The sequence below is a fragment of the Platichthys flesus genome, chromosome 10 (genome assembly GCF_949316205.1).
Source record: "Platichthys flesus chromosome 10, fPlaFle2.1, whole genome shotgun sequence".
Taxonomy (NCBI): domain Eukaryota; kingdom Metazoa; phylum Chordata; class Actinopteri; order Pleuronectiformes; family Pleuronectidae; genus Platichthys; species Platichthys flesus.
The window spans coordinates 13,610,639-13,638,134 of NC_084954.1; the positions used below are offsets into that span (position 1 = coordinate 13,610,639).

The window sequence follows — 27,496 nt, forward strand, 5'->3', positions numbered from 1 at the left end:
TGGCCCTTGGGTGCTCTCTGCTCTTGTTCCGGTCAAAACAAAAAGCCCTGACTGCAGCTGCCTCCAATTTCTTCCGGTCTGAAGATAACCACTCGGTCTGAGAGTCGGCAAAATGGCAGTTTCGGAATAAAAAAAGAAAAACCCAACAAGTTTGGATGTAGAGGAACTCATGTGAACAGACACTGGCACATTCTTTTCTTTTCTTTTACATGCCCTATACTGCAACTCACAGCTACTGATTCAGTATTGATGAGGAGCCACAGAGTTAATCATCAGATAATCTCTTTGATTAACAAGGTGCTTTTGTCACACTCATCCCCCCCCCCCCCATACACACACTCATAGTCACGTGTCTAACCATTACAACACTCAAAGTTCTCCCTTCCCTTCAATGAGGTGCAACTTCATCACTAATGGGTCACAAGTGAACAGAGTAAAACCTCTGCAGAGAAAAAGCTGAACTTGAACTTTGTCTTTGAATATTTGGGACATGGCTGCACATGTGTTTCTCCCAAAAAGAGAAAACAATTTCGAATGACTTCCTCATCCTCGTCCTGTGACCTCATCTCTCGCTGTGTCCCTTCCTCGACATCTTCTCTGTGAATCTCAGGTACCAGGCTCTGCTGTGTTTCCTATAGTGCTGACATAACACACCTGTAATCTCCATGGGTACAAGCCCTGGCACGGCGAGGCTGGCTAGGGAAGGAGCACCAGTATGCGACACACCCTTTGCAAACAAATGGCTCTGTTTGAGTCTCACCTACCAGAGGGTACATGAGGTAAACTTGAAGCCATGGTGCCACATAAGAGACACGAACAAAACAACCCCCATCGTGGTCCACAGTAGGGTCTGGGTTTGGAGCTTGCCTTTGATTCAAAGTCCAGGAGCAGGCAAACAGAGAGAAGGGGAGAGACCCCCACCAGAGAGGTCCTGAACTGGAGGTGGTGGTGTTATCTGCCTCCGGTTAATCAACAAGCAAAGTGGGTCCATTATGAAGCGCACATCGGCTGTCATTGACTGGCACAGATTAAACACAGAGTCACCACCCTGTCATCTGCTGCTGGGTCAGTGACGGCAAATATAACACAACACTCTTCATTGTCACAAGCTGAGAGAAGCACTACTCGTCTTAGATTACCTCTGCTCAGGATCCCTCAAGGCCAAAGCAGGGCAAATGTCCCACAACTAGTTTTTCATGCATGGCTAATCACAACCACCTTCACCACTGTGCCTGATCACCCCTCTCAGGGGGACTAATTTCTGTCATCCTAGGTGGACTTATACAGTTTTCATATGATAGAAGCTGGAACAGACTTAGCAGACAACATGATGCAACAGTTTGATCTAGAATCGTTAAAGTTGCGTTAAAGTTGACACTGTTGATCGTGAGGTTGTTTTACTACAGTTTCTGACTTTCTGCAAGAATGTCAAATCATATTTCCACATTTGTTTTACTTTGGAGAGGTGCTTAACTTGGGAATTTGGTAGGCAGAGCCACAGTAGGAAATGTATTCTATTAAAATGAAAAGAGTCACGAACAAGTAAACAAGTATAGATCATACCTTGCGAAACTTTTCTGATCCGGATGCGTAATTTCAGCCTCTCTCCATTTGAAGCGTCCCCCTGCTGCGCCCTTCCTCTGCGGCTCCAAACTTTCACCGTGCGGTGGAAAACTTCAGGTGAGGCATTTCCGTGAACAACAAAAAAAAAAGGAAAGGAAATCTCTTCAAAGAGGGGAGGTTGAGTTCGCTCGTACCGCAGCAGCGGGTAGTTGGGTTTTGTTTCTGTTGCCCAGCTCAGTTGAACTTCTCCGCCGCCTCCTGCGCGGACGCTCCTCTGGACCACGACAGGGGAAATGAGGAGAAGAGTCGTGGACCTGCGGCTCAGATCAGATCCCACCTGCAGGAGGAGGCTGCGCGCGCTCAGGTGAGAGCAACAGACACGATGTTGTGGGGGCATCTAGCGGTGGGAAAGGCCGGAAGAGCAGGGATTCGGGTTTTCTTTCTCCCTTGATCGTCAAAGTATATACAGAGAGGGGAACATTTCACACAATACAACACTGGTACGATATAATTATTAAAAATAAATACTAAATTAGAATAGATTAGATTAGATTAGATTAGATTAGATTAGATTAGATTAGATTAGATTTGATTTGATTTGATTAGTTTAGAAAGCATCATCCACTTTAACACATATCTTGTCGATGCTGCTATAGGCAAAATGGAACATAAATTACAAAATTAACAAGACAAATACTTGTCAAGGATATATCTGCACTTAAACAAATAAAATTGGTTCCAGAAAATCTAACTTATAAATGATGCAGAACAACAAAACAGTCCAAAACGAAGAAATATAAAGCACATAACACTGTAAACAAACAATATGCATTCATGTTTTTGCCCTATGAACAACAGCAATAGCCAAAATATTTACATTTATTGACCTAATAAAAACTGTCCCGTTTTCCGACTTTACATTATTATATTTTTTGATAATCAAGTTGAGGTTTCAAAGTTTTCAAGTGACATTTAAGGAGTTAGTATAAACTAATGGATGACAGTGGCACAGTGTTGCCTTGGACACAAGTGATGCACTATTGTTATAAACAGTACCTGTTTAGAATGTTAGCATACTTCTTTAAAACATGCTCTCATCCCTCCAATTGTCACATAATTCCTCGTCTGCAACTCAGCTTGTGTTTGTTTCCCTTTGTCACGCACATCATGTAAACAAACAGAGTATATAAGCTATGAGGTCTTTATGTGCAGCACAGTCTCAATATTAAAGGAAACTAACTGCACAGACCTGATACTGTTTGTGACCATGATGCCACAGTCTTCCTAAATGCACATAAAACCAGGCTGTAAAGTTGTGTAAATATATTTCTGTGTGTGGCACCCAAACTGGGCGGGTGTTAGCTGGTGCATCCAGAGCATGTAGGCCAGCCGGGCTTCAGCACTGACACAGTTAGTGGTCCCATGTGGTAGGGGTATGAGAGAGTCTTAGATAGAGTTTCTCCCCCCCCATGTCCAAAGTGTTATTAATAACACAAAGTGTGCCTATGTTTTCCTAGAGACAGACACTCTTCGGTAGCCGTCCTCAACGCTGTTGTCAAACTCTGTCCATCGCTGTCTGGACTGTCACCTCCGAACAAAGTGAGTATGGCATATATGTTACTGTAATTGATATGTTTTTGACATTGATCTAAGGGTTTTAAAGGTCTTCTTGTGGTTTTTGTTGAGCCAGTTTTTAAGACTTGCATCTATCAGCATTGTTATCTTGATTACATTTAAATTGAATTGCTATGTTATGCAAATTACCTGTAATGAATTACCACATTATGTAGGTGGGTTTCAAACCGCCAATCTGATCAGTCATTAGTTGTTTTTGATTGATTGATTAATGACAACGCTCAAATCCTTTCTTCTAGTTCACTCCTGAGCAGCTCATGCACAATGAAAGATTCCTAATAGATGGTAAAGGCATGGCATCAACAGACGAGCTTAGATTTGTTGGAGAGATCCCAGAAAACCACCACACTGACTCTGAAACACAGACAATTCCCTCAGATGAGCGTGCACAACCATCTACAGCCCAACTGGATCAGGTGGTCATGGACAACTTGGGGCGGCTCTTTGAGCACTGCATCCAGCAGGTGTCCCGTCTGGAGAGGCAGAGGGACGAGCTGGTGCAGGAGCTCCTCCGGCTGCAGGAGCCCATGCTGCGGATGGTGGAGCAGCTGAGGGGGAAGGTGGCGGAGACACAGAGGCTGCTCACACTAGCTGAGATGGACTACACGGCCGTTTTTGAGGAGGTGCAGAGGGTGAAGAGGAAACTGTTCACCACAGCCAGAGACTGCATCCAGAGCCAGGTGACGCTGGCTGCAAATGAGTATGAGGTGGCTCAGTCTGCTGTTACACAGGTAGAAACAACTCGTTTATTTTGGTGGGTCATTGTGAAGTATTGGGATTTCTGTGGATGATAATATACATTAGGGTGTGAACCCCATACAATATGATCTATACTGCATTTCTGTGGATCATATTTATACACCTTAAATTTCACTTTAAGTGCAGAAGTATGGGTCAACAAATACTAATATAATTTTCATACTCTGATATAAACCCAGAATCATCATTATCATCATTATCATCGTCATCATCAGCACAAAGGCTTTAAACTGGTAGATCTTTTAAATATTACCTAAAAATTGTGAAACAATAAACTTAAGAGGAATTTGTACATGTAGTACAAGTTAAAGAGGGTTATTAGGGAACAGTTGAAGTATGAAACTCTAAACCTTCAATATTTAACAAAATAAAGATGAACGATCATGTATGGAAATCGTTGTGCTGTTCTATTGTTTCCCTCTGTACTATTTTTTAACTTTGCTAAACTGTTTATTTACTTACATTTACAAAATTTCTTTAAAATCATCATCAGTTATTCATCAATTATTTTCCGTAGGAGGAGCTCAAGACCTACATCGATACTCTGTCTCAGGAGTTGTCCCAGCTCAATGAGTCCCAAAATATCAGGCTCACCTCCCTGAGGGCCCAGGCTGCTAAGCCCTGCAGGCCCAGGGCCATGAGTGACGTCAGCCAGTGCCGCCAGGCCTCCGCTAGACTGCAGCGGCGGCTCAGCGGCAGTGTGAGGGCACTGGAGGGCTGGTATGAGCCCCGGCTCATGGCCCTGCTGAAGAGGAAGCAGGTCGGGGAGGATGCCCTGAGAAAGAGCAGGGAGCAGGCGAGGGACCTGAGGGCCAGCCTTGGGCCCCTGAGAGAGGACTGCCAGAGACTGGAGTTGCAGAGAGCCTGCCTGGAGCAGAGGATCATTCTAATGGAGAGGGAGAAGGAGAAACGCATCACTCAATATAAGGTATGGTGACTTGAATGATGATGAATATAAAGGACATGTGAATCTAAGATGTTTCTCCACTTTATTACAGGAGACTGTGGAGACACTAAGAGAGACTCTGAGAGAGCTAGAGGTGGAGTTTGATGTTCAAAGACAATCTAAGAAAGGTTTGGTGGATCTTAAAGATGGACTTTTAACAGAGCTGACATTTCTCAGGTAGGTATATTCTCACCCTATTCACTATACAACCCTCTATAAACTGAGCATCAGAATAATAAATGACTGACCACTGCCTGTTTTACAGAGGCTGTGATGAAGCCAGCAAAAACACTGCTGAAGAAGAGCTATAAGTTTCTATTTCCAGTTAATATTCTGACACCAGACCAAACCATGGAACTGGCACTGTCAATAGCTAAACATTGATAATAAGCAGGATAATTCAATCTTGGTATGTATTCACACTCATTTACTATAATTTTACAAGTTTTCTTCTTTTTCTTTTTATTTATTTGCACAATATAAAAATGTTTACACTGCATAACGTCCAATGGACTTATTAAAGCTTCCAAAAGCACTTTACAATGTTAAAAATGTAAAAAGACACAATTAGGATGCAGAAAATGATGACTACCTGGGCGACAATAATATATGTTTAACAAAAAAACAATGATATCAATATAAAATGTGTGCATGTGGGATGAATGAGTTCTAAAACTTGTGTTGCCGGGCAGGTTTGGTTTTGCAGTATTAACACACTGAGTGAAACAGTAAATGCATCAATAGACATTAATAGCTGCTGAACAGCAATTGTAGAACGGCACTTAAATTGTCTTGTCACTGAAATGTCTTTTAAATAATTTTTGCCATCTGGTCAAAGCCATTCTGTCATTAAGTACCCCTCATTTTTATTAATAATGTACCAAACTAATCTAACAATCTAAAGACATGTACTAATAAGCAAGGGAAACAGATTTAATGTAAATATTTTTATTATGAATATACTTAAGTACACATTAGATCAGATGTAGCACAGGAAAAATAATGCATTGAAAAAAAAGCACATACAAGTGACGACACACAAATCTGGAAAATTGCTACTACAAATATCAAGCAAATAGATGAAAACCTACAATATATACAATTTTATTAAAAATGGATCTCTGTAGAAATGTTTTCAGCACAGCTAATCAAGATCAAATAAAAGTCCTGTGTGATGGATTCATCACTACAAGCCAGAGTGGAGAAATAGGAGATTGAAAAACTAAAGGATCTAAAAATGTTACTGATACAGACTGGATTTGAAATACTTCACAACATTATGACAATACAGCATTTTATTCCTTTTGACATTTTCTACAAAACCACTGCTGCCAAAAATGTGTTTTGAAAAAGACATTACAGCTTATGCACCCAACACTGGAAAAATGATCCACTTTTAACAAGCAGGTCGAAACGAAGAGATGTGGAGACCGGACTCACGCCTGGACCTCTGAGTCTGCAGCGCCCTCTGGGTCCTCGTCATTGTAGATGTTTTCAGCCTGTTGGACAAACAGTTTAGAAAGATTCACTGTAAGAACTCAGTGTTGTAATAAATGTGCTTCAAATCAAAGTTCTCCACACATGTCTTTTATTTACCACTCTAAGGTTCCCTCTAATAATTCCAGATATCTCTGTCTGTCTTAATGAGTCCCACATATCTTGAGTACCAAGATATGTGGGACTCATTTATGTAATTTATGTTGTTGAACCTGACAACCGATGACAACTGTTTCTCCAGTAAGTTGTTCTAAATACTGAGTTGAGCTTCACTCAACAGGTGAACAGCTGTGGTGAATAGCTGCAGGATTCCGACAGCCGGTCTTTACTTGCGGCAGCTCAATTACTGCAGGTCACTTTTACAGTTTCAGAAAAAAAAGCTGCACCAGAATTACCACAGGCTAAGCAAACAGCCTGTTCCAAATAGACATGTTTAAAATAGACACCGCACTAGTGTTGTTAAATTAGTATCTCACCCCCCTGACCGTGTATCTAAGCACTTACCATCTGCCAGACTTCCATGATGTTGTCCTCCGATACAGAACAGATAACCCACGGCTCATTGGGGTTCCAAGAGAAGTCTGAGATCTTAGCTGTGTGTCCTCCATGTATGAACTAAAGGCGACAGAGCATGAGGGGTGAACACAGCATTTGTAATCAGATTATAAAAGACACTTTATTTGCATGTGTACACACAACCATTACAACACTGACCAGCAGCTCAGGAGGGCCGTCCTCAGCATCCTCTGGAGACTGCTCCTCTCCAATCTTACTGAGGTCCCACACGTTGAGCCTTCGGTCTGTGCCGCTGGAGGCCAGGATGGTTTCGTTATGAGGAGACCACTGCACCTGTTGAGGCGGAGCAGATGATACATTTCTGCCCTTCATTTTTTTTTTTTTTTTTTTTTTGCCTTTATTTAACCAGGTCGGTCCCGTTGAGATACAATGACCTCTTTTGCAAGGGAAGCCTGGCCAAGACAGCAGCATACAAAATGTCAAACAGTCACAAGACACACACAAATCACATAACACAGATCAAACAAGATAAGTTCCCTGATCCCTTAAGATAAGGCAACAGGACTAAAGCCCCCGGATTCCCACCAAAACAAGAACAAGTGTGGTATGAAGCCGCTCCAATTTCTCTCACACGAGTCTTCAAAGTGTCAAGGTTTATGAGGTCCTTTAACTTTAGGGTTTTTTGCAGTACATTCCAAGCAGCAGGTGCAGCAAACTTAAAACAGTGCTTACCAAATTCAGTGTTTACTTTGGGCATAATTAATAAATAAAGCTCATTTGAACGTAAGCAGTAATTGCTCTGGGATTTAAAGATGTACTTACATAAGTAGTGGGGGAGCAGCCCCAAGATAGCTTTATAAATAAAAGTATGCCAATGTATAAGGCGGCGTGCTGCCAGAGATGGCCACTCAACTCGAGCATATAAGATGCAGCGGTGAGTGAGGGCTTTACAACCAGTGACAAACCTTAAGGCACCATGATATACAGTGTCTAGAGAACGCAGACAGTTTGCTGGGGCATTCATATATAAGAGATCACTGTAATCAAGTACAGGGAGGAAAGTGGTAGCAATCAACTTTTTTCTGGTAAAAAGAAAAACAAGATTTGTGACGGAAGAAGAATCCCAGTTTCACTCTTAATAATTTTACCAGATTTTCTACATGTGGTTTAAAAGAAAGTCGATCATCAATTAAAATGCCGAGATACTTGTAACAGTTCACAAGTTCAATTTCATACCCTTGCAATGACAAAATGCTGGGTGGAGACACAGGCACTTTTCTGCCATTGGAAAATATCATCAGTTTGGTTTTGGCGGCATTCAAGACAAGTCTACCTAACCTAAATACTCTAAATAACCAGACAACATCACAACGTAACAGTGATTAAACTTCATTGTTGCAGAAGACGCGATGCCCCGTTTATCCAGGAACATAAATATGAAGTCAGCAGGTTTTTATAAAGATCAGTTCGAGGTGTGAGGGATTCGAAAACATCAGAAGAGCAGAGTCACTTGTTGACCTGCGCAGAGTAATGTGCCTCAGTTCAATGGCTCTGCCAGGGGGGGCCCGGGCGTGGCCACCTTGATAAAGTAAAGGCTAATATCAGAGTTTGTCCTTTTAAACTTTAGGAGCAGCACACACGTCTAAACTGTATCAATGTCAAATCAGTGTGGAGAGCAATTCAGCAGTCAACGAATTTGAATGCGCATCGATGCATTTCAATTGAAATGCACCGTTGTACATTCAAATTCAATTGCTGAATTGTAACTGAATTGAATCGTGAAGCTAGTGAAGATGCACACCTCTATTATGAAGCAGCTTTTGTTAACCTGACTGGGATATGCAGAGAACATTGGCATTTGTTTTGTGCAGAGCAAGCCACTGTTATTCATCCCAAAAATATTTGTAAACAGATGTGAACATAAGCTTCTTGTTATTCAGTGTTAAGCCTCATCACTGAGATCAATTACACACAGATTTTATTCAGATATTTTTTGTAATTTAAATTTAACAAATGCAAATCTTTTCTGCTCTTGTATAAACTTGAATTTATTTAACAGATTAACATCTACAAACTATTATTTTTAATAACTTTGAAGTTAAGTGATCAGAAGTTCCCTTCTTACCTGGAAGATCTCGTCTTTATGAGACTCAAACGAATGCAGTTTCAGCTTCAGGTTCCTCAGGTCCCAGAGAGCCACCGTCTAAAAATAAAAGAAGGGCTGCTGTCACTTATTCGCCTCATTTTACAGAGAGAATAAGATTAGGCATAAATGAACACCTGCTTGGACCGAGCATGGACCCACCTTATCTGCAGAGCCACTGGCCAGGATGAACTCACTGTAAGGATTGAAGGAGAGGCAGTTGACCTCAGCAGTGTGGGCGTCCACCGCATGGCTGGGCTTGGATGTGTTGTTAGACCGCGTATCCCAGCTGTGCAGACAAAAGTGCTTTTGTTTAAAAAAGAGTTGAAACCATGCAGCAACATTGTTTTTCTCAAGTCACCGCAGAAGTTAGAGAATTTTGTTGTCAACATAAGAGCAGCTCACATCATGAGTTTCTGGTCATCGGCAACAGATCCAAAGAGTGACTCGTGGAGCAAATGCCAGGAGACGTCTTCCACCACAGCAGTGTGGCCTGTGAAGATGGTCTTAGCATCCACAATCTTCCCCTCCTTGGGCACGGCGCTGATGTCCCACATGCAGATAGTCTTTCAGCGAGAACAGAGATGGGAAAGAAAATGTATAAAAACCAAACAAGCAGCTAAAGAACAGAGGAGAAGAAAATGGCAGGTTACTTACATGGTCATCAGAAGCACTTAGTAGACAACCACTGAGGTTTGGGTTCCAGGAGAGGCCGTAGCCTTCTTTCTGGTGGCCTCTGAGGCGCAGATCTGGAGTGCACTCTCCTGACGGGTCTTCACAAACAATAATAACAAAAGTCAGTTTAACAAAAATTGTTTGATGAAAGATTCACTTTTGAAACCTCTTCTCCGGCTGTAATCTTACCGGGCTTGGAGGGGTGTTTTGTGTAATCAAAGACCAGCACATCACTTGTCGGGGTCTTGGTGGCAATGATGCAGGGATTCTGAGGCATGTAGCGAGCTCTGTTCACCTCTCCCTCATGATTTATCTTGATCTCAATCTCTATCTTGCCACTTACAGATCCAAAGCCTCCAAACTCTGAAATAAAGAATACACGACACACCATAATACACATGAGGTGGTTTTTGCCAGGATTCTATTCTAAAATGCATGGTGAACGGGATATTGTATGGAAATGCGGTGATCAGCAATTTAAAAAAAGATATCAAAAACAAAAATACATACCTATGTTTTCTGAAGCATTAAAGATTTTGGAGAATTTTTTGTTCATTAATTAATTGAGAAAAAATTGACAACCACAACATCCTAATGTAAGAACGTCATGCCACATTGATGACCCTGCAAAACAGACAATCCGCTCACCTCCTTTCTCGCTGTCATAGTGTGAGGCGTCGAACTGAGCATCGTCGTTTGGGAGCTGAACGCTGGCGATCACAATGTGGTTCTGCTCATCAGAGGTGTGTGTGCCCAGAACCAGCCTGTGCACGCTGTAGTCTTTTCCCTCTGGCCTGTGAAGAGGAATAAAACAATGGGTACATCACCCCTGGTCTTTTCTCTTGTCATGATTTGGTCATGGAGGGACTCAAACACTCACCTGGTGACATCTGGAAGCCACTGGGCGGTGAGGCTGGGCCACTCCAGGGCGTGAGTCATGACCAGGTCATACAGGAAAGGGGTGTTCTTCTTCCAGATCTTGTACTCCTCATTGATCACCCTTTCCTCCACAGCATCGTCAAACACCGCTGCAAGTCAGAAACAACAGCAACACACAGTAGTCAAAACAAAAGCCACACACAACAGTCGAAACAACAGCCACGCACAACAATCCAAACAACAGCAACACACAGCTATTAAAACAACAGCAATATACAACAATCCAAACAACAGCAACACACAGCTATTAAAACAACAGCAATATACAGCAGTCAAAACCACAGTAACAAACAGCTGTCAAAACAAAGTGTCTGCCTGAAGTTCATGTACTTTCCTTTTTAAATAAAATTATTAACAAGCAACACTAGTTTCTTTACTAAAAAGATAACGCTAGCAAACGAAGCTGGAGTTAGCAACATAAACACACAATCATGGTGGATCCTGAGCCACACTTCTTTCCATGTGGAACAGTCTGTTACTCGGAACTCGTGGATTAAAGCCCCAGCCTGCTAGCATTGAACACTAGCTACCAGCTAGCTCCCTGACAATGAGGGGGGATGCTGGCCGGCGCGCTGAGAACCACCGCTCCGCCCCGGACTCTGTACCACCCCGAACTGAACCCACACACAGGTATAGTCGTCTCAGCCACACTCCTACCTTCTTTATCTGCCATTGCGCCGCAGTCTATTCGCTGGCCTTGCCAGAGAGCCCTGTTTTCTGAGAGGAAAGAGCTCCGGAGATAGCAAGAAGAACCGTGATGGCGCCAACTCCATAGAACGCGAACAGCCAATCAGCGTTCAGCAGAGCCGACAGGAAGTAGACACTGCGACACATTGCTACACACGGAAGTTGCTCGCTGATTACATCGTCGACATGGTGACGATCAGACTTTATGTTCGTATGTTTAGACTTTAAACTAATTCACAGTCACAATGAACGAGCGCGAGTTAGACCTGACCGCGGCGCAGATAGCCGTCAAGTCTAAATACCCGCCGATCACCAGGAAGTATGAATGTAAGTCTGACTAATGGAGCCGAGCTACTTGTGTTGTGTTTAGTTTTATTAACCGTTTGACAAAAGTAAAGAACAGTCTTGATGCTTCTACTATTTTTTCATTCTTTGGGTATATTTCACATGTTGCCTATTGCATTGAGTTAGATGATAGTAATAGTGAGAAATCAACTTCCAATGTGTGAACATGTTTCCATGTGTATGATTCCACAGATTTGGACCATACAGCAGACGTACAGTGAGTTTGCTTCTGATTTCTTTTATCATATGTTCATATTTCCTTTCACGTTGTTCTTCTGTGGTGGTCAGTGTTGTGGTGACATACATTTTCTTTTGCCAGAATTCACTCCTGGGGAAACACTCTGGAAGAAGCCTTCGAGCAGTGTGCCATGGGCATGTTCGGCTACATGACAGACACAGAGACGGTGGCACCGATTGATGCAGTCGATGTGGAGTCAGAGGGTGAGAGTTTCCTGTTTGATTCAAGCCTCAGTCACACTGTTTTCTATCAGTGCTGCTGTCATTAGACTGTATATTTACCCCTCTATTCTCGTATTGTTTCTACTCTAAAGGTGAAGATATGGAGTCTCTTCTCTTCCATTTCCTAGATGACTGGTTATACAAGTTTAGTGCAGATCTCTTCTTTGTTCCCAGGGTGAGTTTTCTGGCCAACATGTCATATGGTCCCTAGAACTAACAATTTGGTAACTTGGTGTACTGGTCTTTTCTCAGGGGAGTTTGTGTGTACTTCCCGCATGCACTTGTGTGTCCTACACAGTATAATGTCAAACAGATTAGAGACTGCTAACCCACAATGGTGAAAGACTGTCTAAGTGTGCTTTTGCTACTGGACAACTGTGCTAGTGCAAAAAACAACCAAGCTTCCAGTTATTATACACTACATAGCATAATTTTCTGAAAACATATAATTGGTTGTTTGTCAATGAATAAACTGTGAAAATTGAGCCCGACCAATGTCAGTTATATCGATAATCCTGTCCTCCTCCTCCTGATATGAGCATTTCACAGACATTTATTATTGTCGCTACGAGCTGACATTAAAACTTTATGGTTAAACTGTAAAACATCAACTTCGATTACATTTCTTTGTCATAAGGATTCAATCACAATGACATGTTTTTTTTAAATATATATATTGGCCGTTATATCAGATAATGTCACTCCTCATACTGGTGTCAGGATTACCCCCCAGTCAGTCTCTAGAAAAAAACACACATTATTTATGTCTTAATTTGTATCGTTTCATATCTCTTATTATTGTCTCATCAGGAGGTCAAAGTATTACACATAGACAGAATGCGCTTCAAGATCCGCTCCATTGGGTAAGTCTGGGTTCTGGTTCCTAAATAGCATGCAGACTGTTAAGAGATTGGTTAGTTGTCTAATGTTACTTTGAAAAAATGCACATCAGATTTAGGTTTGTCGAATTTTTACAGCTAACAAATGCTATTCACTTTCATTCAGTCTAATATGGCCAAATAACAGTGTGTTTATAAGTGTGACTGCAGATCTTAAGATATGAAACCACAAAGGTCCAGTGTGTAAGAATCAGGTCATAGGGGTCTATTGGCAGAAATGGAATATAAAACACTAGTGTCTATATTGTATGAGTTGTTTTCTTTACCTTACAATAGGCCCTTTATATCTGAATACTTTCTATTTTTTTTACAGTAGCCCATACTGGACAAACCTTACACCTTTTTAAGTTTTTATGACAATTGAAGGTTACCACAAGTTCTCTTTCATGTTTTGAAGCTGAGGGTGAGGGATATTCAGCTGCAAAAAGAAAGTTCACCACTGGATGTCACTGAATTTACACACTGAACCTTTAATGTATGACCTGTAGAGTGTTCATTGTAACAGTAAAACACATACACACTGAATGTCCATAATATTTTTAATTTTCATAAAAGCTAGGGTTAGGGTTGATAACACAGATTATCCAAATTAATTCCTCTATAGAATAAGAAGTCCTTTATTAGTCTAGAAGGAAGTCCTAACTTTTACACAGTCCATCTACTTTTAATGTCCCCTGTTCTCTAACAACCTGATTTATCTTTTGTTGAAAGATGGGGTGAAGAATTCTCTCTGGAAAAACATCCGCAGGTAAGCCAGTGAAACAGTCACATGATTATTTAAAATAAGAATTCTGGGAACTTAATGAAAGGTCCATAAGTTCAGTGCATTGATGTGTTATGTCCTATGTTTTCATTCCAGGGAACAGAGGTGAAAGCCATCACATACTCTGCAATGCAGGTCCACGATAAAGACAAATCCGAAATATTTGTTATTATTGATATCTGACAAGAATTTCTGAGGAAATATCCCACTTCTGGTTCGTTTTACTTGAAGAATTACTCCGCAAATATGAGGGACTTATTATTGACTTGTAAATGGTTTTCTACATCTGGGGTGGACTGCTTATTAACTTTATCTAACAGGTTACAGATTAATTATATGACACTGATGTATCTCATATGATATATAATTTAATTATCACATAACTTTAAATAAGAGAGGAAAAATGGAAGTCATTATTCCAAAGAAAAATTGATTTATTTTTTGTCCACCCAGTTTGTCCACACTTGCCGTGTTTTTGGAAATTCAAATATATAAAATACTGGAAATTGTGTTGATGCCTTATTGATCATCGTAGTTAAATAAAATGTTTATTATTCCTGTGGGATTGATAACGTGGTCGCTAAGGCTTTAAAATAAAGACTACCTTTTAAAATTTTGTGGATGTGGAGTCATTTTGCGGAGATATACTTAAAGAGAAGAGATGACCAAACGGTGATAACTCCAGTGACAATTGATCGACTGTCCAAGGTAGTGTTTAGGTTGAATGATTCTGAATGAACGAATAAAAATACAATTATTCAAAAAAATTATAATCTAGGTCAGCTGTTTGAGTTGTGTTAATTCTTGATAAATCAGTATTGAACTATTGGAGCTCACTGTAATCACTAGGTTGACTAAAGTAAGTAACCCACTGATAAAAAAGTAAACAGATTTTAAATAAAATCTCTCTGTTTCTTCTAAAAGGATAATAAAATAAAGATGAACGTAAATAATTAAAAATAGAAGCAGGGGTAGAAGAGAGGTCTACTCATGTTTATGCCTTTTTTTGTTAAAAAACAAACAATTTGATCAGATATAACGTTGAGATGGTTAATCAGGTAAATATAAATAAAATCAGATAAGATAAAATAAGATGAATTGAAATCAAATAAGGATCGTATCGGCGCCCTGTGGCCCTCCGGTGGTGACGTCACTGTCCTCGCCAGCAGTACTTCCTCTCCTCACGCTCATATGCAGCTGCGCCATCTCCCCTTTGTCCATTCACCGGAGCCGAGCGTCTTGTGACCGGGAGACCAGCCGAGGTTTGTGCGACGAGACCCTTCTTCTCCGCCGACATCTCCGCTATCTGCCCGACCGCAGCTCCGAACTAAGGAACATAGTGAGGCTTCGTTCGCGCGATCTTGCCGCGCCATTGCATTATGAACCCTGCGGATGCTAACAACTGCAACACCGAGTCCGCCGTAGAGTCCATCCCAGCGCCGAAGAAAGCCAAAATGGAAGACACCAAGTACCTGCCGGAGCTCCTGGCTGAGAAGGACAGCCTGGATTCCTCGTTCACTCACGCCATGAAGCTCATTTCTGCAGGTAGAGTGAATGTAAAAGCTAATTTCCATTGGGGCTAACTCGAGCTAGCTAGCGTCAGCACGTCTCGTGGCCTAGTTTCTTCTTGCTAGCGGGGGCCCACCATCAGACAACGGTCTGAACAATGGCGCTCAAACACGTGGATAGCAATTATGTGGTCTCAACTGTTCTCGTTTAAAAGATGTCTAGTTTAACTCACTGGGGTTTGGACTTGTTGGAATCATTTATTAACCGTTTTTTACGTGTGCTACGGTCTCTTGTGTTTTGTAAAGACCCTGCATAACATTAACACAACTCAATTCGCATCAGTGATCCATATTTATAGTCGTACATTTACTTCATAAATGTACCGAATGCTAGAACAAATGCGCTTAAAGACAAATACTGAGTGTGTCTGGTATTTTGGCGCGACATTTGTTTTATAATGCCCACAATTTAAATAGGCTTAGTTCAGTGATTTGCCAACTGCGGCTGACATCTGTTTACGTCTAACACAGGGAATACAATTTCTTTGTTTAGAAACTGATTTTACTTTAACATCACACGTCTTACTGAAACCAATCTCATCTGCAGAAATTGAGAGGATCCAGAAGGGTGAAACCAAGAAGGAGCCAGAGAAGGAAACTTACCTGGACCTGTTCGCAACCAAGAATCTCAAGCTCAAGGAGCGAGTGCTCATTCCCACCAAGCAGTACCCCAGGGTGAGCATCTACCTTTTGATTGGTCTGTCTTCTTCGTGCCATGTCAGGCAGGCTTTTCAGATGCAACCATCTGATTTAAATTTGACCAGGTCGGTTTTTAAATGGAGCTGGTCGTATATTAATTTGGTACACATGTATGATGAGCTGTCTCAGACGGTTCCTGTTGTGCCATAAGCCAGGTACATGGTTGTGTCATCGAAACCTGCGATGACACAACCATGTAGGTCTTCCTGGGAGTATTCTAGGTTTAAAATTAATGTAAAACTACACAAACTGCATACTTCTGGTCTACGCTAAGTATATTAAACATATATTTTTTTCCCCCCTACAGGTGAACTTCGTTGGTAAGCTTTTGGGACCTCAGGGTAGCACAATCAAGAGGCTCCAGGAGGATACTGGTGCCAAGATATCAGTCCTGGGTAAAGGTTCCATGAGGGACAAGAATAAGGTATGTGTTTTACTCCCTACACAACTGTACAGACTGTTTGCACTTGTGTGTATCCTGTGACTGGTTTGTTTAGTGATTCTAAATTGCATTTAATGCGTTTGACAGGAGGAGGAGCTGAGGAAGGGCGGTGAGGCTAAATATGCCCACCTGAGCATGGAGCTGCATGTGTTCATTGAGGTGATGGCCCCCATCCCAGAGGCCTATATGCGCATGGCTCATGCAATGGAGGAGGTCAAGAAGTTCCTTATTCCTGTAAGTGTCCATTACAACCTATTGATTTGTTTTTCAGATGTACAAGGTTTTAAGTCTGACTTGTCCAGGGGATTTGAGGAGTAAATGGTTGTCTTTTCTGTAGGAGCCTGGTGAGCATGAACAGTATATGGATCCACACTTCCTAAACGGATCCCAGGATGGGTCAGGCAGGGGGCGAGGTGGTCATCCTGGAAGGGGCAGAGGTGGACCCCCCGGTGCAGGACCAAGGTAGGATCACATATTCACATCGACAATTTGCCACAGCATGTTGTATCAACATATGGATAGAGATTGAGTGTCTATTAAATTAAGTGAAGCATTAGAAGATCTTATCTGATCCATTCAGTTAACTGTTTGACCACATTAACACCTGGCAAACATTTCACAGGGGCCGTGGAATGCCACGTGGGGGCCCTCGAGGAGCAATGCGTGGCGGAGCTCCACGGGGAGGACTGGGACGGGGCAACGCTCCTAGGGGTGCACCTTCTGGTAGGGGGGGCCCACCTTCTGCTCCTAACAGGGGAGGCTCCGCTCCCCGCTCTAGGCCACCTGCAGCTGGGGCACAAAGAATGCTCCCATCAGCTGGCATGTCCCACCAGCAACACCAAGTTCCCTCTTCGGGAGCACAACCCAAAACTGACGGCTATGAGGACTATGTAAGTTTCTTCATTCTGCTGTTTTGTGGTTTCAAAGTTTAAATTGTTGCCCAATAAATGTGCTGTGTGGTTAACATAGCCTTAATGTTTTCCTTGTAGCCTCAGTATGACGACTCCTACGCAGAACCATCCTATGAAGGATATGATAATTATTACAATCAACAGTCTGCTCCCGCGTAAGTCAAAATATCTTAAATATCTAACTCCTCATTTAGTCTAATGATATTTAATTGAAATTGTATTGTACTAACACTTCTTTGCAATCTTTGATCAGCGATACTGAATATTTTGACTATGGACACGGTGAGGCCCAGGAACCAGCCTACGAGCCCTATGGTAAGATTTTAAAATTGCCATCACATAAAACCCACTGCAAGAAATTCCCATGGGTATTATTATACTTCTCTACCCCACACTCATTTTTTTTCTCTTCTTTTCTTCCTGTCTTCACAGCTCAAGAAGATTGGGACAACTCGTGGTCGAATGCCGGGGCTGGAGGCAAAGTCCCCCAATCCAGGCAGTCGAAGGGATCATATAGAGAGCACCCATATGGAAGATACTGAACGCCTACTGGTAGAGAGCTGCTACGGCAGCTGTCTCCGATTTGTAAATCGCTTAACTTTTCAAAAGTAATTTCCCTCCCGTTCGTTCCCTCTTTTTTATGGTTTATTTTAGTTTTTTGTTTTTAAACTCTGATGTTTTGGTGGTTGTAACATAGTGTCAGGGGAGAAACACGAATGCAAGTTCTTTTCATTGTTTATCTGCTTCCATTTAATGTTTGTTTCAGTTGCGTAGTTGCCAGTTAAGGTCCTAGTGACATAAACCTTAAAGGAATAAGTGACGTTTTAGTGATATTTGATGGTTAATTTTCAGTTTCCGTGATTGTGGCGACAAACTTTTTTCACATAGGCTGCATGTTAAAAGTCTTTCATGACAGGACAAAAAAGGATCACAATGCCTCAATGTAACTTAACATTAACTAGACACGATTTATTTGCAAATTCAAACATAGCCCTGAACCCCTTTTGAATAAAAACAAAAGTCTTAACAGGTGTTTATACAACAATACAAATCTATTATTGTGTGACGTTATAAACTATCCTGTTGAAATCCATTTGACAAGAGAAATGCCTCTTTATTTTTTTGCCATTTCTTACAATTGGTACATTAACATCTGTCGGGCTTTTACTTGCAAAATGATCACTGATGTTACAAAAGTTCTTGTAAAGCTTGAAGGATTATCAATCCTTACTGTGTGTAAGGAAGTCTTCAGCCAGCTCAATATTATGTACATAATCTAAAGACAACTGTGTATGCTTTAAGCCGTGCCGTCTCCAAAATGCATAATGCTTGTGTACCCTTTGGCTAAATAGGATCCTAAATATATCCCAAAATGTTTTTCTGCAGTGCGTGTTTCAATAAAGTTTCTAGTTTCTTTTTAATCAAACTAAATATGGTATTTTGCCTTTGTTGTACCAAAGGAATGCCTTCAGTTTGTGAAAGTATCCTCAGTAGTTTCTCAACAATTGAATAAGCTGTTTGTTTACACGTCAGCCTGATTTAAAAAAAAAAAAAAAACACCAAACAAAAAAAAGCAGTGTTTTGCTAATGAGCGTATCCTCTTCGTCTGTTTTTCAAAACTTATCTAGTTGGTAATGTCAGAAAAAAAATTGGAGCTCATCATTCATTGAGGTAATGTGCTGCCAAATACATGTTTGCCTTGACAATGATATAGTGCTTTATTATGTATTGTCATTAACATTTAGTTTAGTATATCTCTTCAAGCTCTCGAGAGCAGTGCATCTTCAGCCGCTTGAAATAACTGAATTTCAACAGTATTTCAAATCAAGCTTGCAGGGATCTTACTTGACTTTGATGCAAAGTCATGCTGGCTGGTTTTTAAAAAAGAAAAAAATCGCAGTGGAGAGGATTCTAAAAGCCTAAAGATCGCCACACGAAGGTAAAACTAACCCCAACACTCATTGTTAGATTTTTGTATTGTTTTCTGTGCAAAACATCCAAGTCATTCAAAACATCAAAACCATTGAATTACAAAATTATGCTATTAGTAGTTATTCCGAGCAAAATAAGCCGTAAAAAAAACAATCAGAAATGGTTGTGCTGCAACTCTTGCTCTAATAAAAGCTATAATGGTCCTTTCATTTCACTCAATACTTAATGATTTCCATATTGATTATTTCTGTAGAATGTAGATTAATGAAAATTAGTAGTTGCACCTAAAGCGATTTAAAACATCCCATTGGTTGACACAATCGACTCTTCAGCTTGAGTTGCATGTTACTTGTGTAGCATAAAATTAGTCTTGCATGTGTTGTCCATTGTGTGCGGCAGTGGTTGGTCCAAGGTCTCATTTCTGTTTCTCCTCCTAGGTTGTCACTGAACTGTGACGCTGCAGTTGACACAAAAGACTCCAGATAATCCAGATCTTTCATGTGAGTGGGGAAAAAAATTACAGATGAATTTTAGTCTTGGATTTTGCCTTTGTACTGATTCATATTTGTATGTTTTCAACAGGTTGTTGGAAATTCCCTGGGAGCGTCTGAAGCTGATCACAGCTTTTCAATACTGATCCCATGAGGGGAGAAAATACTCTGCTTTTTACTTAAGTAAAGAAGATGCCTTTTTATATGAACAATGATGCTGTGCAATTTTAGCCCTTTTTTATTGGAAGTTTTCCAGATTGACAATATTTTTATACTGAAGACAAATGGTGATCTGGTATTTTGTCTGAGGAAAAATAAAGTTTTTTTCAATGGAAAACTGTTTTTTTTATTTACTTGTACATATGATCTGGATCAAAAGAGGACAGTAGAGTTAGGCAGGGAGTTTTGATCTTTAATATTAGGCAATGGGTTTTGTTCAGGATAAAGGATAAGATATCTACCTAAAAGATTTCAGTCCTATCTTTTGATTTACTTTTTCTATCGTCACCTTTCATGTGCAGCACTTGGTAATAGGAATGTATTTATTGCAAAGTAGTTATACCTTCGAGGACGTTGCTCTGGTTATTGGTGCATACAATGAACATAAAATATACTACCACAATAAATACAACACACACATAATGGAGTGAGATCCACCAAAAGAAACTATAGATGGGGGGTTTTGACTAATATTCCTCAAAGATCCAGGACTTGGCCATTTGTGTTCCTTTCAGTTGTAGATATTTACACTGTTCTGTACACTTTGTCAGGAGGTTGCTGATGAGGAGCAGCTGTTGATTCCCAGTAGCATAATCCTGGGTATATTGGTGTGTTTGACTGACCGGCTGAAAAACACCTGACATGCATTTATAAACTTAAATAAAATCACAAATATAAAATTCTGCATCATATATATTACAGTTTATCAATTTCATTTTAATAATCTAGATCTATAATGTATGTGTATAATTTCAATGAGTTGGTTTATACCTGACATGCTTGGTGACAGTACCTGAACCCTCCTGCGTTACAGGATCTTTGGACTATTTCAAGTACTAACACCCGGTCTGTGAATTTATTAACTTCTAAAATCAAATTATATATATATACACACATTAGTATACATTTTTTAGTCTATTGCATATATTGCATTTGACTTTGGCATAAGCACAATCCTAAGATCCTGCAACACTGCAGGGTTCAGGTACTGACACCAGCAGGCCTGTCAAAGAATTAACCCATTCATTTCAAATATGTATATTCATCAAGTTTCTCCCAACCTTGGATCAATAAATGATTTAGTCTGTGTTTTTCTACATCACAGGATCAACAGTGTGTGAACATATTGCATAATCAGACATGTTTGGGATAAGCTCAGTCCAAAGATCCCGTTACACTACGTGCAGCTGAATGGATCCTTCACGACAGACCTTGTGCAACAGTAAAACAGGAGGTGCCTTCTCCACTGAACGTTTCTTTATGGGGCTTTAACGACAACCAATGCTCAGGTTGCAACAGGCAGGTTCCACACACAACAAGCAGACACGTGCACAAAAACACACGCACACAATATGTCGAGGTGCAACAGTCCTGCTGTTTAAAAAGCTTTATGACCCCGCAGCTGCATTCAAACCAAAACACAAACACGTGTAAATACATTCTCCACCATAAACACGTCCTTCTTTCCCCTCCTTGTTATGGCGGGTTGTTCATTTAAATGACTCTCTCCTCCCACAGGTTGCTAGCACACCCGCGCCCCCTCCAGCAGCAGCAGACACTTTCACATCAACAATGGGTGTCTTCGCTCATTCCAGTGAAAAACACGCTCCTATTTCAACGAACATGGCGGAAATTGATCGCCTTTAAACGCTCAGCTGTGCGACAGAGCAGCAGCTAACTGAGCACAGACACAGGTAAGCTCGCCTATTCTCGTCTAGCTTGTTTGGTCGGTTGTGTTGGACGCTAGCTAGCTGCAGTGCTAACGAGCTAGCTGCAGATGCTGCTAGCCCCCTGCTAGCCTAGGCCTCAGTGCTCTGTATGTATCGGAGCGTGGTCTCTGCGGACACACTGGGGTCCGTCAGTCACTGTACAGGCCCACCATGTGTCCCTCTTCCGCCTCATGTCTTCGGATGCTAAACGGTCTGAAGAGACATTTGCACCAGGAAGTGGGCTAATGGTGTAGCACGAAAGCTAGCTCTGTAAATGTCAGCTTCCGCAAAAAAACTTGCACCATATTAGGGGTTGCAACGCAGTCGGTGCAAAGTTATTTCGCGCGACATCGGTGTGTTGGCAGGTGTGTGCGAGTGATGCTGATGTTTGCTTCTGTTGGAGACTGATATTTCCAGGATGCATTGGCCTGCTTGTTTGTTTTGGCTCTGAGCACCACTCCTTGTGTCACTGGCTCTGTGTCTGGTACAGTCACTGGCTCGAATGATCATTTCAGCACTGATTGGCGTGTCAGTCAAATCTATCTTACAAGAGGCATGCCACAAGATGAATAAAGCCATGCATACCCATCCCTCTTTCATCATTATATTACATCAATATATTATTTAGTGTTTTCAGTGATAGTGGAGGTTCACCCCTGAACAATAAACTTGACTGATCATTACAAGAATGGCCAGAGGGAATTGTATATGCTGAGGAGAATGAGGTTATGACTGCGCTGGTATCAGCCATCTTCTTCAGTTTGCTGGGGCAGCAGCATTTCAGCTCCTGAGAGGACTGGATAGACCCATTAGCAGGGCCAGCTCGGTCCTGGGACACCCCCCTTGACCCACTGGAGTTGTTGGGACAGAGGCGAATTGAGAGCTGAGCTGTCTTCTCTATGGGAAAACCTGTCCCACCCCCTGCAGGAGACCATCACAGCAAACTGGGCAGCTCCTGCAGTGACAGACAGATCCACCCTGAGGGTCAGGAGGAGAGGTAGCACAGGACATTACTTCCTGCTGCTGTAAGACTGTACAACCAGCACGGCTCTCAGTAGAGTAGACCACTTGCAACTTTATATATATATATATATATATATATATGTCACCCGGGTTTTCAACTAATTTGATTGTGCAATTATAATTTTTCTATTTGTGCATTTTCAATATCAAATATGTGCAATACTGTTTATATTTGTTTGCATTGTACACATTTCCATCTTTTATAGATGCTTGTGTTTGTATCGTATTTCTAAAATGTATTTATCACCTTGACTGAATGTAAATTTCACTGTTCCCTTTTTTCCCGCTTTGATATGTTAAACTTCTCCATAGTGGGACTGATAAAGGACTATCTTTTCTTAATATTATATGTTCCTTTCTGTCTTTTCTGTGTCTGATCTGCGTCCTTCTTCTAAACTAGTGGAGAGGACATCACAGGAGAGAGAAAAGAAGACAAATCACCTAACTCAGACACGCAGCCGAGAGAAGACAGCCCTGGGTGTGTCTGCGATGGCTGGTGGAAGGCGAGGGGCAAACCGCACCACGTACTGCAGACCTCCGCTGAGCGGTGAACCAGGCTCGGTCAGCAACGGCAACCACTCCACCAGTTCCCCGGTAACTGGGGTGCGGTCACGTACGAGGTGAGTCAGGCCCCCGTCGCTCTGCCCCTGATCCCCCTCATCTGGGCTGCATCATGAGAATAATACTTCATAATGGCACTCATCAGGACTTTCTATGCCCTCCGCCCCGTCTGCAGGAATGGGTCGGGAACGTGCATGTCCAGCCCGCCCCTGGCCGCTCAGACGGTGGTTCCTCTGAAGCACAGCAAGATCCCAGAGTTGTCTGTGGATTGTAACGTGCTGTTCGAGCTCCATCTTTTCTTCTGCCACCTCGTTGGCCTGTTTGTCCACTATGTCAACATCTACAAGACTGTGTGGTGGTACCCCCCCTCTCACCCTCCCTCACACACATCACTGGTGAGCGCTCAGTGGTCAGGTGTCGACTGACAGTGATCATAGCTGTGATTAATCTGTGGTTTTAGTCTTTATATGGCCTACCAGAGAATCTCTGTTTGTTTTGCTGTATGTTATGTTACAGTGCCTATCAATGTTGGTGATGTAAAGTGACACATATGAGAGTGCTGTTTAAATTATTGTGGACAGTGAAAGCAATCATCCTAAATCATTCTTTTTATTTACAGAATTTTCACCTCATTGACTATAACATGCTGGTGTTCACAGTCATCATCCTGGCAAGGAGGTTAATTGCAGCAATTGTTAAAGAAGTAAGAATTCCATTTTTGACTATTTTTCACTCCTCACACTGTTGTCCTTGAATCCTGATATTAGCTCAACCTCTGTTATTAGCATATGGAAATACAATTTGAATAATGGAAATTCTCACAACACATGTAGTTTTCTTCTATATTATTCATTAAGGTGTATTACGTGTCACTCTTAACTTTTCCCTCCTCTGCTTCTCTCCTCTAGGCATCACAGAGTGGGAAACTCTCCTTCCCCCACTCAATCTTTTTAGTGATGGCTCGGTTTGCTGTGCTAACGCTGACGGGCTGGAGCCTGTGCCGCTCCCTCATTTACCTGTTCAGAACCTATTCTGTCCTCAGCCTGCTCTTCCTCTGCTACCCGTGAGTAACTTCAGGAAGAACAAAGCAGCTTATACCAGCTGCACGATGGAAGGAAATCGTTTCGGTTTTATGTGTTATGTTTAGTGTTTGGACATTTGAGTGCTGCCATCAGTTGAAACACTGCCTTGGGAAATTTGGGTTATGAAATATTAATGGATTAAGTAGGTTTAAATTGAGCTGGGATGATGTGCCATGCACTTCCTGGATGGCATGGGAGTGTATGCTGTTCAGATGCTGATATGTAAACAGTTCCTGAAAGGGTGCCTGCAGTAAATCAACTAGCTTCAAAATGTTGATGATATGATTAAGATATATTTAGTATTTTTATGAAAGTGTAATTGTTCTGAACTGATAAGACTAAAATACTTTTTCTTATGCCATGAACACTGTCAACCTGTATTTCGGCAGAACTACTCTTGTCGTTGTGGTGTCACAGTGACAGGTCCAGTAAACATTCATCTGGGCCATTGTTTCCCACAGATTTGGTATGTATATTCCGTTCTTCCGGCTGAACTGTGATTTCCGGAGAGCAGGGCCACTTTCTCCCATTGCAAGCATTGGCTCCAAGGAGGTGGGCCGGGGCCGGGACTACCTGACCGTGCTGAAGGAGACGTGGAAGCAGCACACCAGCCAGCTGTATGGCGTCCAGGCCATGCCGACACATGCCTGCTGCCTCTCCCCGGACCTCATCCGAAAGGAGGTGGAGTACCTGAAGATGGACTTCAACTGGAGGATGAAGGAGGTTCTGGTCAGCTCAATGCTCAGCGCTTACTATGTGGCCTTCGTACCTGTCTGGTTTGTCAAGGTGGGAACCGGTACGACATAATCATTGAGTGTGCATGAGTTGTGCGCCACTCTGAAAGTGTTAACATCTTCCTGTATCTTTTCCTTCAGAGCACACAGTACGTGGACAAGCGCTGGTCTTGTGAAATGTTCATCCTGGTGTCAGTCAGCACGTCAGTAATCCTCATGAGGCACTTGTTGCCCCCTCGATACTGTGACCTGCTTCACAAGGCCGCAGCTCACCTGGGCTGCTGGCAGAAAGTAGATCCCTCACTCTGCTCCAACGTCCTTCAGCACATGTATGTACTGCTCTTTAGTTATTACTGGACTACAGGTTCATCTGGATTGAATTTGTGTCAAATACTAATTTCACCCCCCTTCTTCATTTCTTACAGCTGGACAGAGGAGTACATGTGGCCACAGGGAGTCCTCGTCAAACATAATAAGAATGTGTACAAGGCCATGGGCCACTATAATGTTGCAGTTCCATCAGATGTCTCCCATTATCGCTTCTATGTGAGTATTCCTACTTGAACAGCACCAGAGCAGTTTTGTGAAGTGAATTCTGGAAAATTTACTCCAGACATTTTACAGAGTTTGCCTTTCAAGCAGGGAGAACGCAGCAGACATATCAATATCTGGTGCCGAAAATGCTTCTTTTTTTTTGGTTTGAAGAACCACTGTCAGCCCTGTGACATTTTACTAAGGGCTGGAAGAAAGGTTTGAGAAACTGACAAGGACATGTTCAATTTCACATGTAACCATTCCAGAAGATTTCAGGAAAAGGTGCCGGTGTCTGTGCATGTTTGAAAGCAGTTCCAGAGATGTTTTAGTACATATATTCACGTAGCCTATTTGTAAAATAATAATGCTGATTTAAAGAATTATTAAACAGTCATTAATATCTGCATATTACTGACTGCATCCTGTTTTCTTTCATCCCCTAGTTCTTCTTCAACAAGCCTTTACGAATACTGAACATACTCATCATCCTGGAGGGGGCTATGATATTCTACCAGCTCTACTCGCTGATATGCTCAGAGAAATGGCATCAGACGATATCGCTGGCTCTGATCCTCTTCAGCAACTACTACGCCTTCTTCAAGCTTCTGCGAGACAGAATAGTCCTGGGAAAGGCTTACTCTTACTCAAACAGCTCATCGGACCAGAAAGTCAGTTAGATTCTTAAGTTATTGTTGGTCACATTCGCTTTGGAACAAAACAGACATGCCTCGGAGCTCTGTATTTTATAAACTGCATTTTGTGTCACGTTTTTGTTCTGTTCTGCCATAATAAAAAGAAATATTTTTGTATTACTTTAAAGCTTTGTTGGAGTTTTACTTGGGTTTTAAACCTGTTTCCATTGTCACCACAAGATGCCTCTGTTTTTCAAAAAATAAACTTAAAATGGTTAATAGTTGTAAACTTCAGGTGACATCAGGCACGTGCACGGACATTTTGGGGGGCAGGTGCTCAAACCAAAAAAAGGGCACCCATCGCCAAAATTGTTTATGAAATTAAAAATAATAAATAAATAAAAAACACTTAGATTATTTTCAATTTATATATTTATTTTTGTTAACAAACTAACTAAAATGATCAATTTGAATAAATAAATGAATAACAGGCAAAAACAGACAAAAAAAGGCCATATTGAATACCCAAATAATATGTTAATGTCAGGGTTAGTGATGTGATGTGATGGGCTCTGGGTTACTGATATCTGATCATCTGTTTACAAGTTGATGGCCTGATCTAAGATAAAAGAGAGCTGCTACCCTGAGCTGATTGCTGCAGTTCCCCGTCCTTCTGCTTTTGGAGTCTCTCTTTTCTTGGCATTATGCTGCAAATTTTGTAAATGAGATAAATCAATGTTGTGCATAATTATCAAGAGTGATTTACATAATCTATATAAAGCTGACAACACAGTACACACATTTTTTTTACTGTTTTCTGACAGAGTTGAAGCATAAGCAGCATTACACTAGTAATATACCACAATTTACCTCACCAGACTGTCATGTAGCTCAACTTAAGACCTACCTTTCATTTCAATAATTACGATTTTAAATGAAACAAAACTAGTGAACTTGTCTAATTTGTAGAACAGTAAAACTGCCTTTAAATTATCTGTCTGTCTGTCTGTCTGTATCTCTCTCGCTCTCTCTCTTCATTAAAAATGACAAACGGCAGTAAACAGCTGGATAAGGATTTGAAATCACGGAGTTTTTTGTTTGTTTATTTTTTAGGAAACGTCCGACCAGTTGCG

At 41.5% G+C, this 27,496-nt stretch overlaps 6 protein-coding genes across 7 annotated transcripts in view; 4 read left to right on the top strand and 2 right to left on the bottom strand.

Moving 5' to 3' along the window:
* The window catches only part of si:dkey-157l19.2 (proteoglycan 4), a 30,533-nt gene extending 28,839 nt beyond the window's left edge, over positions 1–1,694 (bottom strand). The window contains exon 1 of the mRNA XM_062396510.1: positions 1,564–1,694. The gene's annotated coding sequence lies outside the window, so the exon portion shown is untranslated. The remainder of the gene's footprint in view (positions 1–1,563) is intronic.
* A 100-nt stretch (positions 1,695–1,794) lies between these two features.
* LOC133961418 (syncoilin-like) lies at positions 1,795–5,850 on the top strand. The gene is made up of 6 exons (XM_062396512.1): positions 1,795–1,927; positions 3,081–3,162; positions 3,438–3,929; positions 4,475–4,885; positions 4,956–5,080; positions 5,169–5,850. Exons 1-6 carry the CDS (start codon positions 1,857–1,859, stop codon positions 5,212–5,214), a joined length of 1,227 nt encoding a protein of 408 aa, XP_062252496.1. The 5' UTR covers positions 1,795–1,856; the 3' UTR covers positions 5,215–5,850.
* Positions 5,836–11,471, bottom strand: LOC133961417 (histone-binding protein RBBP4). Its single transcript, XM_062396511.1, has 11 exons — positions 11,331–11,471; positions 10,615–10,762; positions 10,383–10,528; positions 9,924–10,097; positions 9,717–9,832; positions 9,465–9,625; positions 9,222–9,348; positions 9,042–9,119; positions 7,115–7,249; positions 6,905–7,015; positions 5,836–6,402 (listed from the first exon to the last, which is right to left on the bottom strand). The coding sequence occupies exons 1-11, from the start codon at positions 11,344–11,346 to the stop codon at positions 6,340–6,342; spliced, it is 1,275 nt and encodes a 424-aa protein (XP_062252495.1). The 5' UTR covers positions 11,347–11,471; the 3' UTR covers positions 5,836–6,339.
* Positions 11,472–11,510: 39 nt separating this feature from the next.
* Positions 11,511–14,442, top strand: zbtb8os (zinc finger and BTB domain containing 8 opposite strand). Its single transcript, XM_062396513.1, has 7 exons — positions 11,511–11,687; positions 11,898–11,922; positions 12,025–12,146; positions 12,257–12,339; positions 12,975–13,027; positions 13,775–13,811; positions 13,923–14,442. Exons 1-7 carry the CDS (start codon positions 11,606–11,608, stop codon positions 14,007–14,009), a joined length of 489 nt encoding a protein of 162 aa, XP_062252497.1. The 5' UTR covers positions 11,511–11,605; the 3' UTR covers positions 14,010–14,442.
* A 546-nt stretch (positions 14,443–14,988) lies between these two features.
* khdrbs1a (KH domain containing, RNA binding, signal transduction associated 1a) lies at positions 14,989–19,881 on the top strand. Of its 2 annotated transcripts, XR_009922027.1 has the most exons (10): positions 14,989–15,371; positions 15,942–16,069; positions 16,401–16,517; positions 16,623–16,769; positions 16,873–16,997; positions 17,158–17,425; positions 17,525–17,601; positions 17,700–17,761; positions 17,879–18,054; positions 19,816–19,881. XR_009922027.1 is itself a non-coding variant. In XM_062396687.1 (9 exons), exons 1-9 carry the CDS (start codon positions 15,206–15,208, stop codon positions 17,986–17,988), a joined length of 1,200 nt encoding a protein of 399 aa, XP_062252671.1. In that variant the 5' UTR covers positions 14,989–15,205; the 3' UTR covers positions 17,989–18,539. The 2 variants fall into 2 exon arrangements, 1 of the variants encoding a protein (XP_062252671.1); XM_062396687.1 differs by lacking the exon at positions 19,816–19,881 and having other exon boundaries at positions 17,879–18,539.
* A 1,733-nt stretch (positions 19,882–21,614) lies between these two features.
* Positions 21,615–26,550, top strand: tmem39b (transmembrane protein 39B). The gene is made up of 9 exons (XM_062396688.1): positions 21,615–21,782; positions 23,221–23,440; positions 23,557–23,776; positions 24,001–24,084; positions 24,290–24,444; positions 24,925–25,249; positions 25,339–25,526; positions 25,623–25,743; positions 26,175–26,550. The coding sequence occupies exons 2-9, from the start codon at positions 23,310–23,312 to the stop codon at positions 26,406–26,408; spliced, it is 1,458 nt and encodes a 485-aa protein (XP_062252672.1). The 5' UTR covers positions 21,615–21,782; positions 23,221–23,309; the 3' UTR covers positions 26,409–26,550.
* The last annotated feature ends 946 nt before the right edge of the window (positions 26,551–27,496 follow it).

Bases quoted from the DNA above. Each gene is read 5' to 3' on its own strand.
- LOC133961418 (XM_062396512.1), top strand. From the start codon at position 1,857: ATGAGGAGAAGAGTCGTGGACCTGCGGCTCAGATCAGATCCCACCTGC. The intron at 1,928-3,080 runs GTGAGAGCAACA...ATGTTTTCCTAG, and splicing joins AGGAGGCTGCGCGCGCTCAG to AGACAGACACTCTTCGGTAG. The intron at 3,930-4,474 runs GTAGAAACAACT...TATTTTCCGTAG, and splicing joins CTCAGTCTGCTGTTACACAG to GAGGAGCTCAAGACCTACAT.
- LOC133961417 (XM_062396511.1), bottom strand. The intron at 10,529-10,614 runs GTGAGTGTTTGA...TCCTCTTCACAG, and splicing joins TGGCTTCCAGATGTCACCAG to GCCAGAGGGAAAAGACTACA. The intron at 9,120-9,221 runs GTGGGTCCATGC...TTTTATTTTTAG, and splicing joins CCAGTGGCTCTGCAGATAAG to ACGGTGGCTCTCTGGGACCT.
- zbtb8os (XM_062396513.1), top strand. From the start codon at position 11,606: ATGAACGAGCGCGAGTTAGACCTGACCGCGGCGCAGATAGCCGTCAAG. The intron at 12,147-12,256 runs GTGAGAGTTTCC...TCTACTCTAAAG, and splicing joins AGTCGATGTGGAGTCAGAGG to GTGAAGATATGGAGTCTCTT. The intron at 13,812-13,922 runs GTAAGCCAGTGA...TTTTCATTCCAG, and splicing joins CTCTGGAAAAACATCCGCAG to GGAACAGAGGTGAAAGCCAT.
- khdrbs1a (XM_062396687.1), top strand. From the start codon at position 15,206: ATGAACCCTGCGGATGCTAACAACTGCAACACCGAGTCCGCCGTAGAG. The intron at 16,770-16,872 runs GTAAGTGTCCAT...TCTTTTCTGTAG, and splicing joins TCAAGAAGTTCCTTATTCCT to GAGCCTGGTGAGCATGAACA. The intron at 16,998-17,157 runs GTAGGATCACAT...AACATTTCACAG, and splicing joins CCCCCCGGTGCAGGACCAAG to GGGCCGTGGAATGCCACGTG.
- tmem39b (XM_062396688.1), top strand. From the start codon at position 23,310: ATGGCTGGTGGAAGGCGAGGGGCAAACCGCACCACGTACTGCAGACCT. The intron at 24,085-24,289 runs GTAAGAATTCCA...TCTCTCCTCTAG, and splicing joins TTGCAGCAATTGTTAAAGAA to GCATCACAGAGTGGGAAACT. The intron at 24,445-24,924 runs GTGAGTAACTTC...TGTTTCCCACAG, and splicing joins CTGCTCTTCCTCTGCTACCC to ATTTGGTATGTATATTCCGT.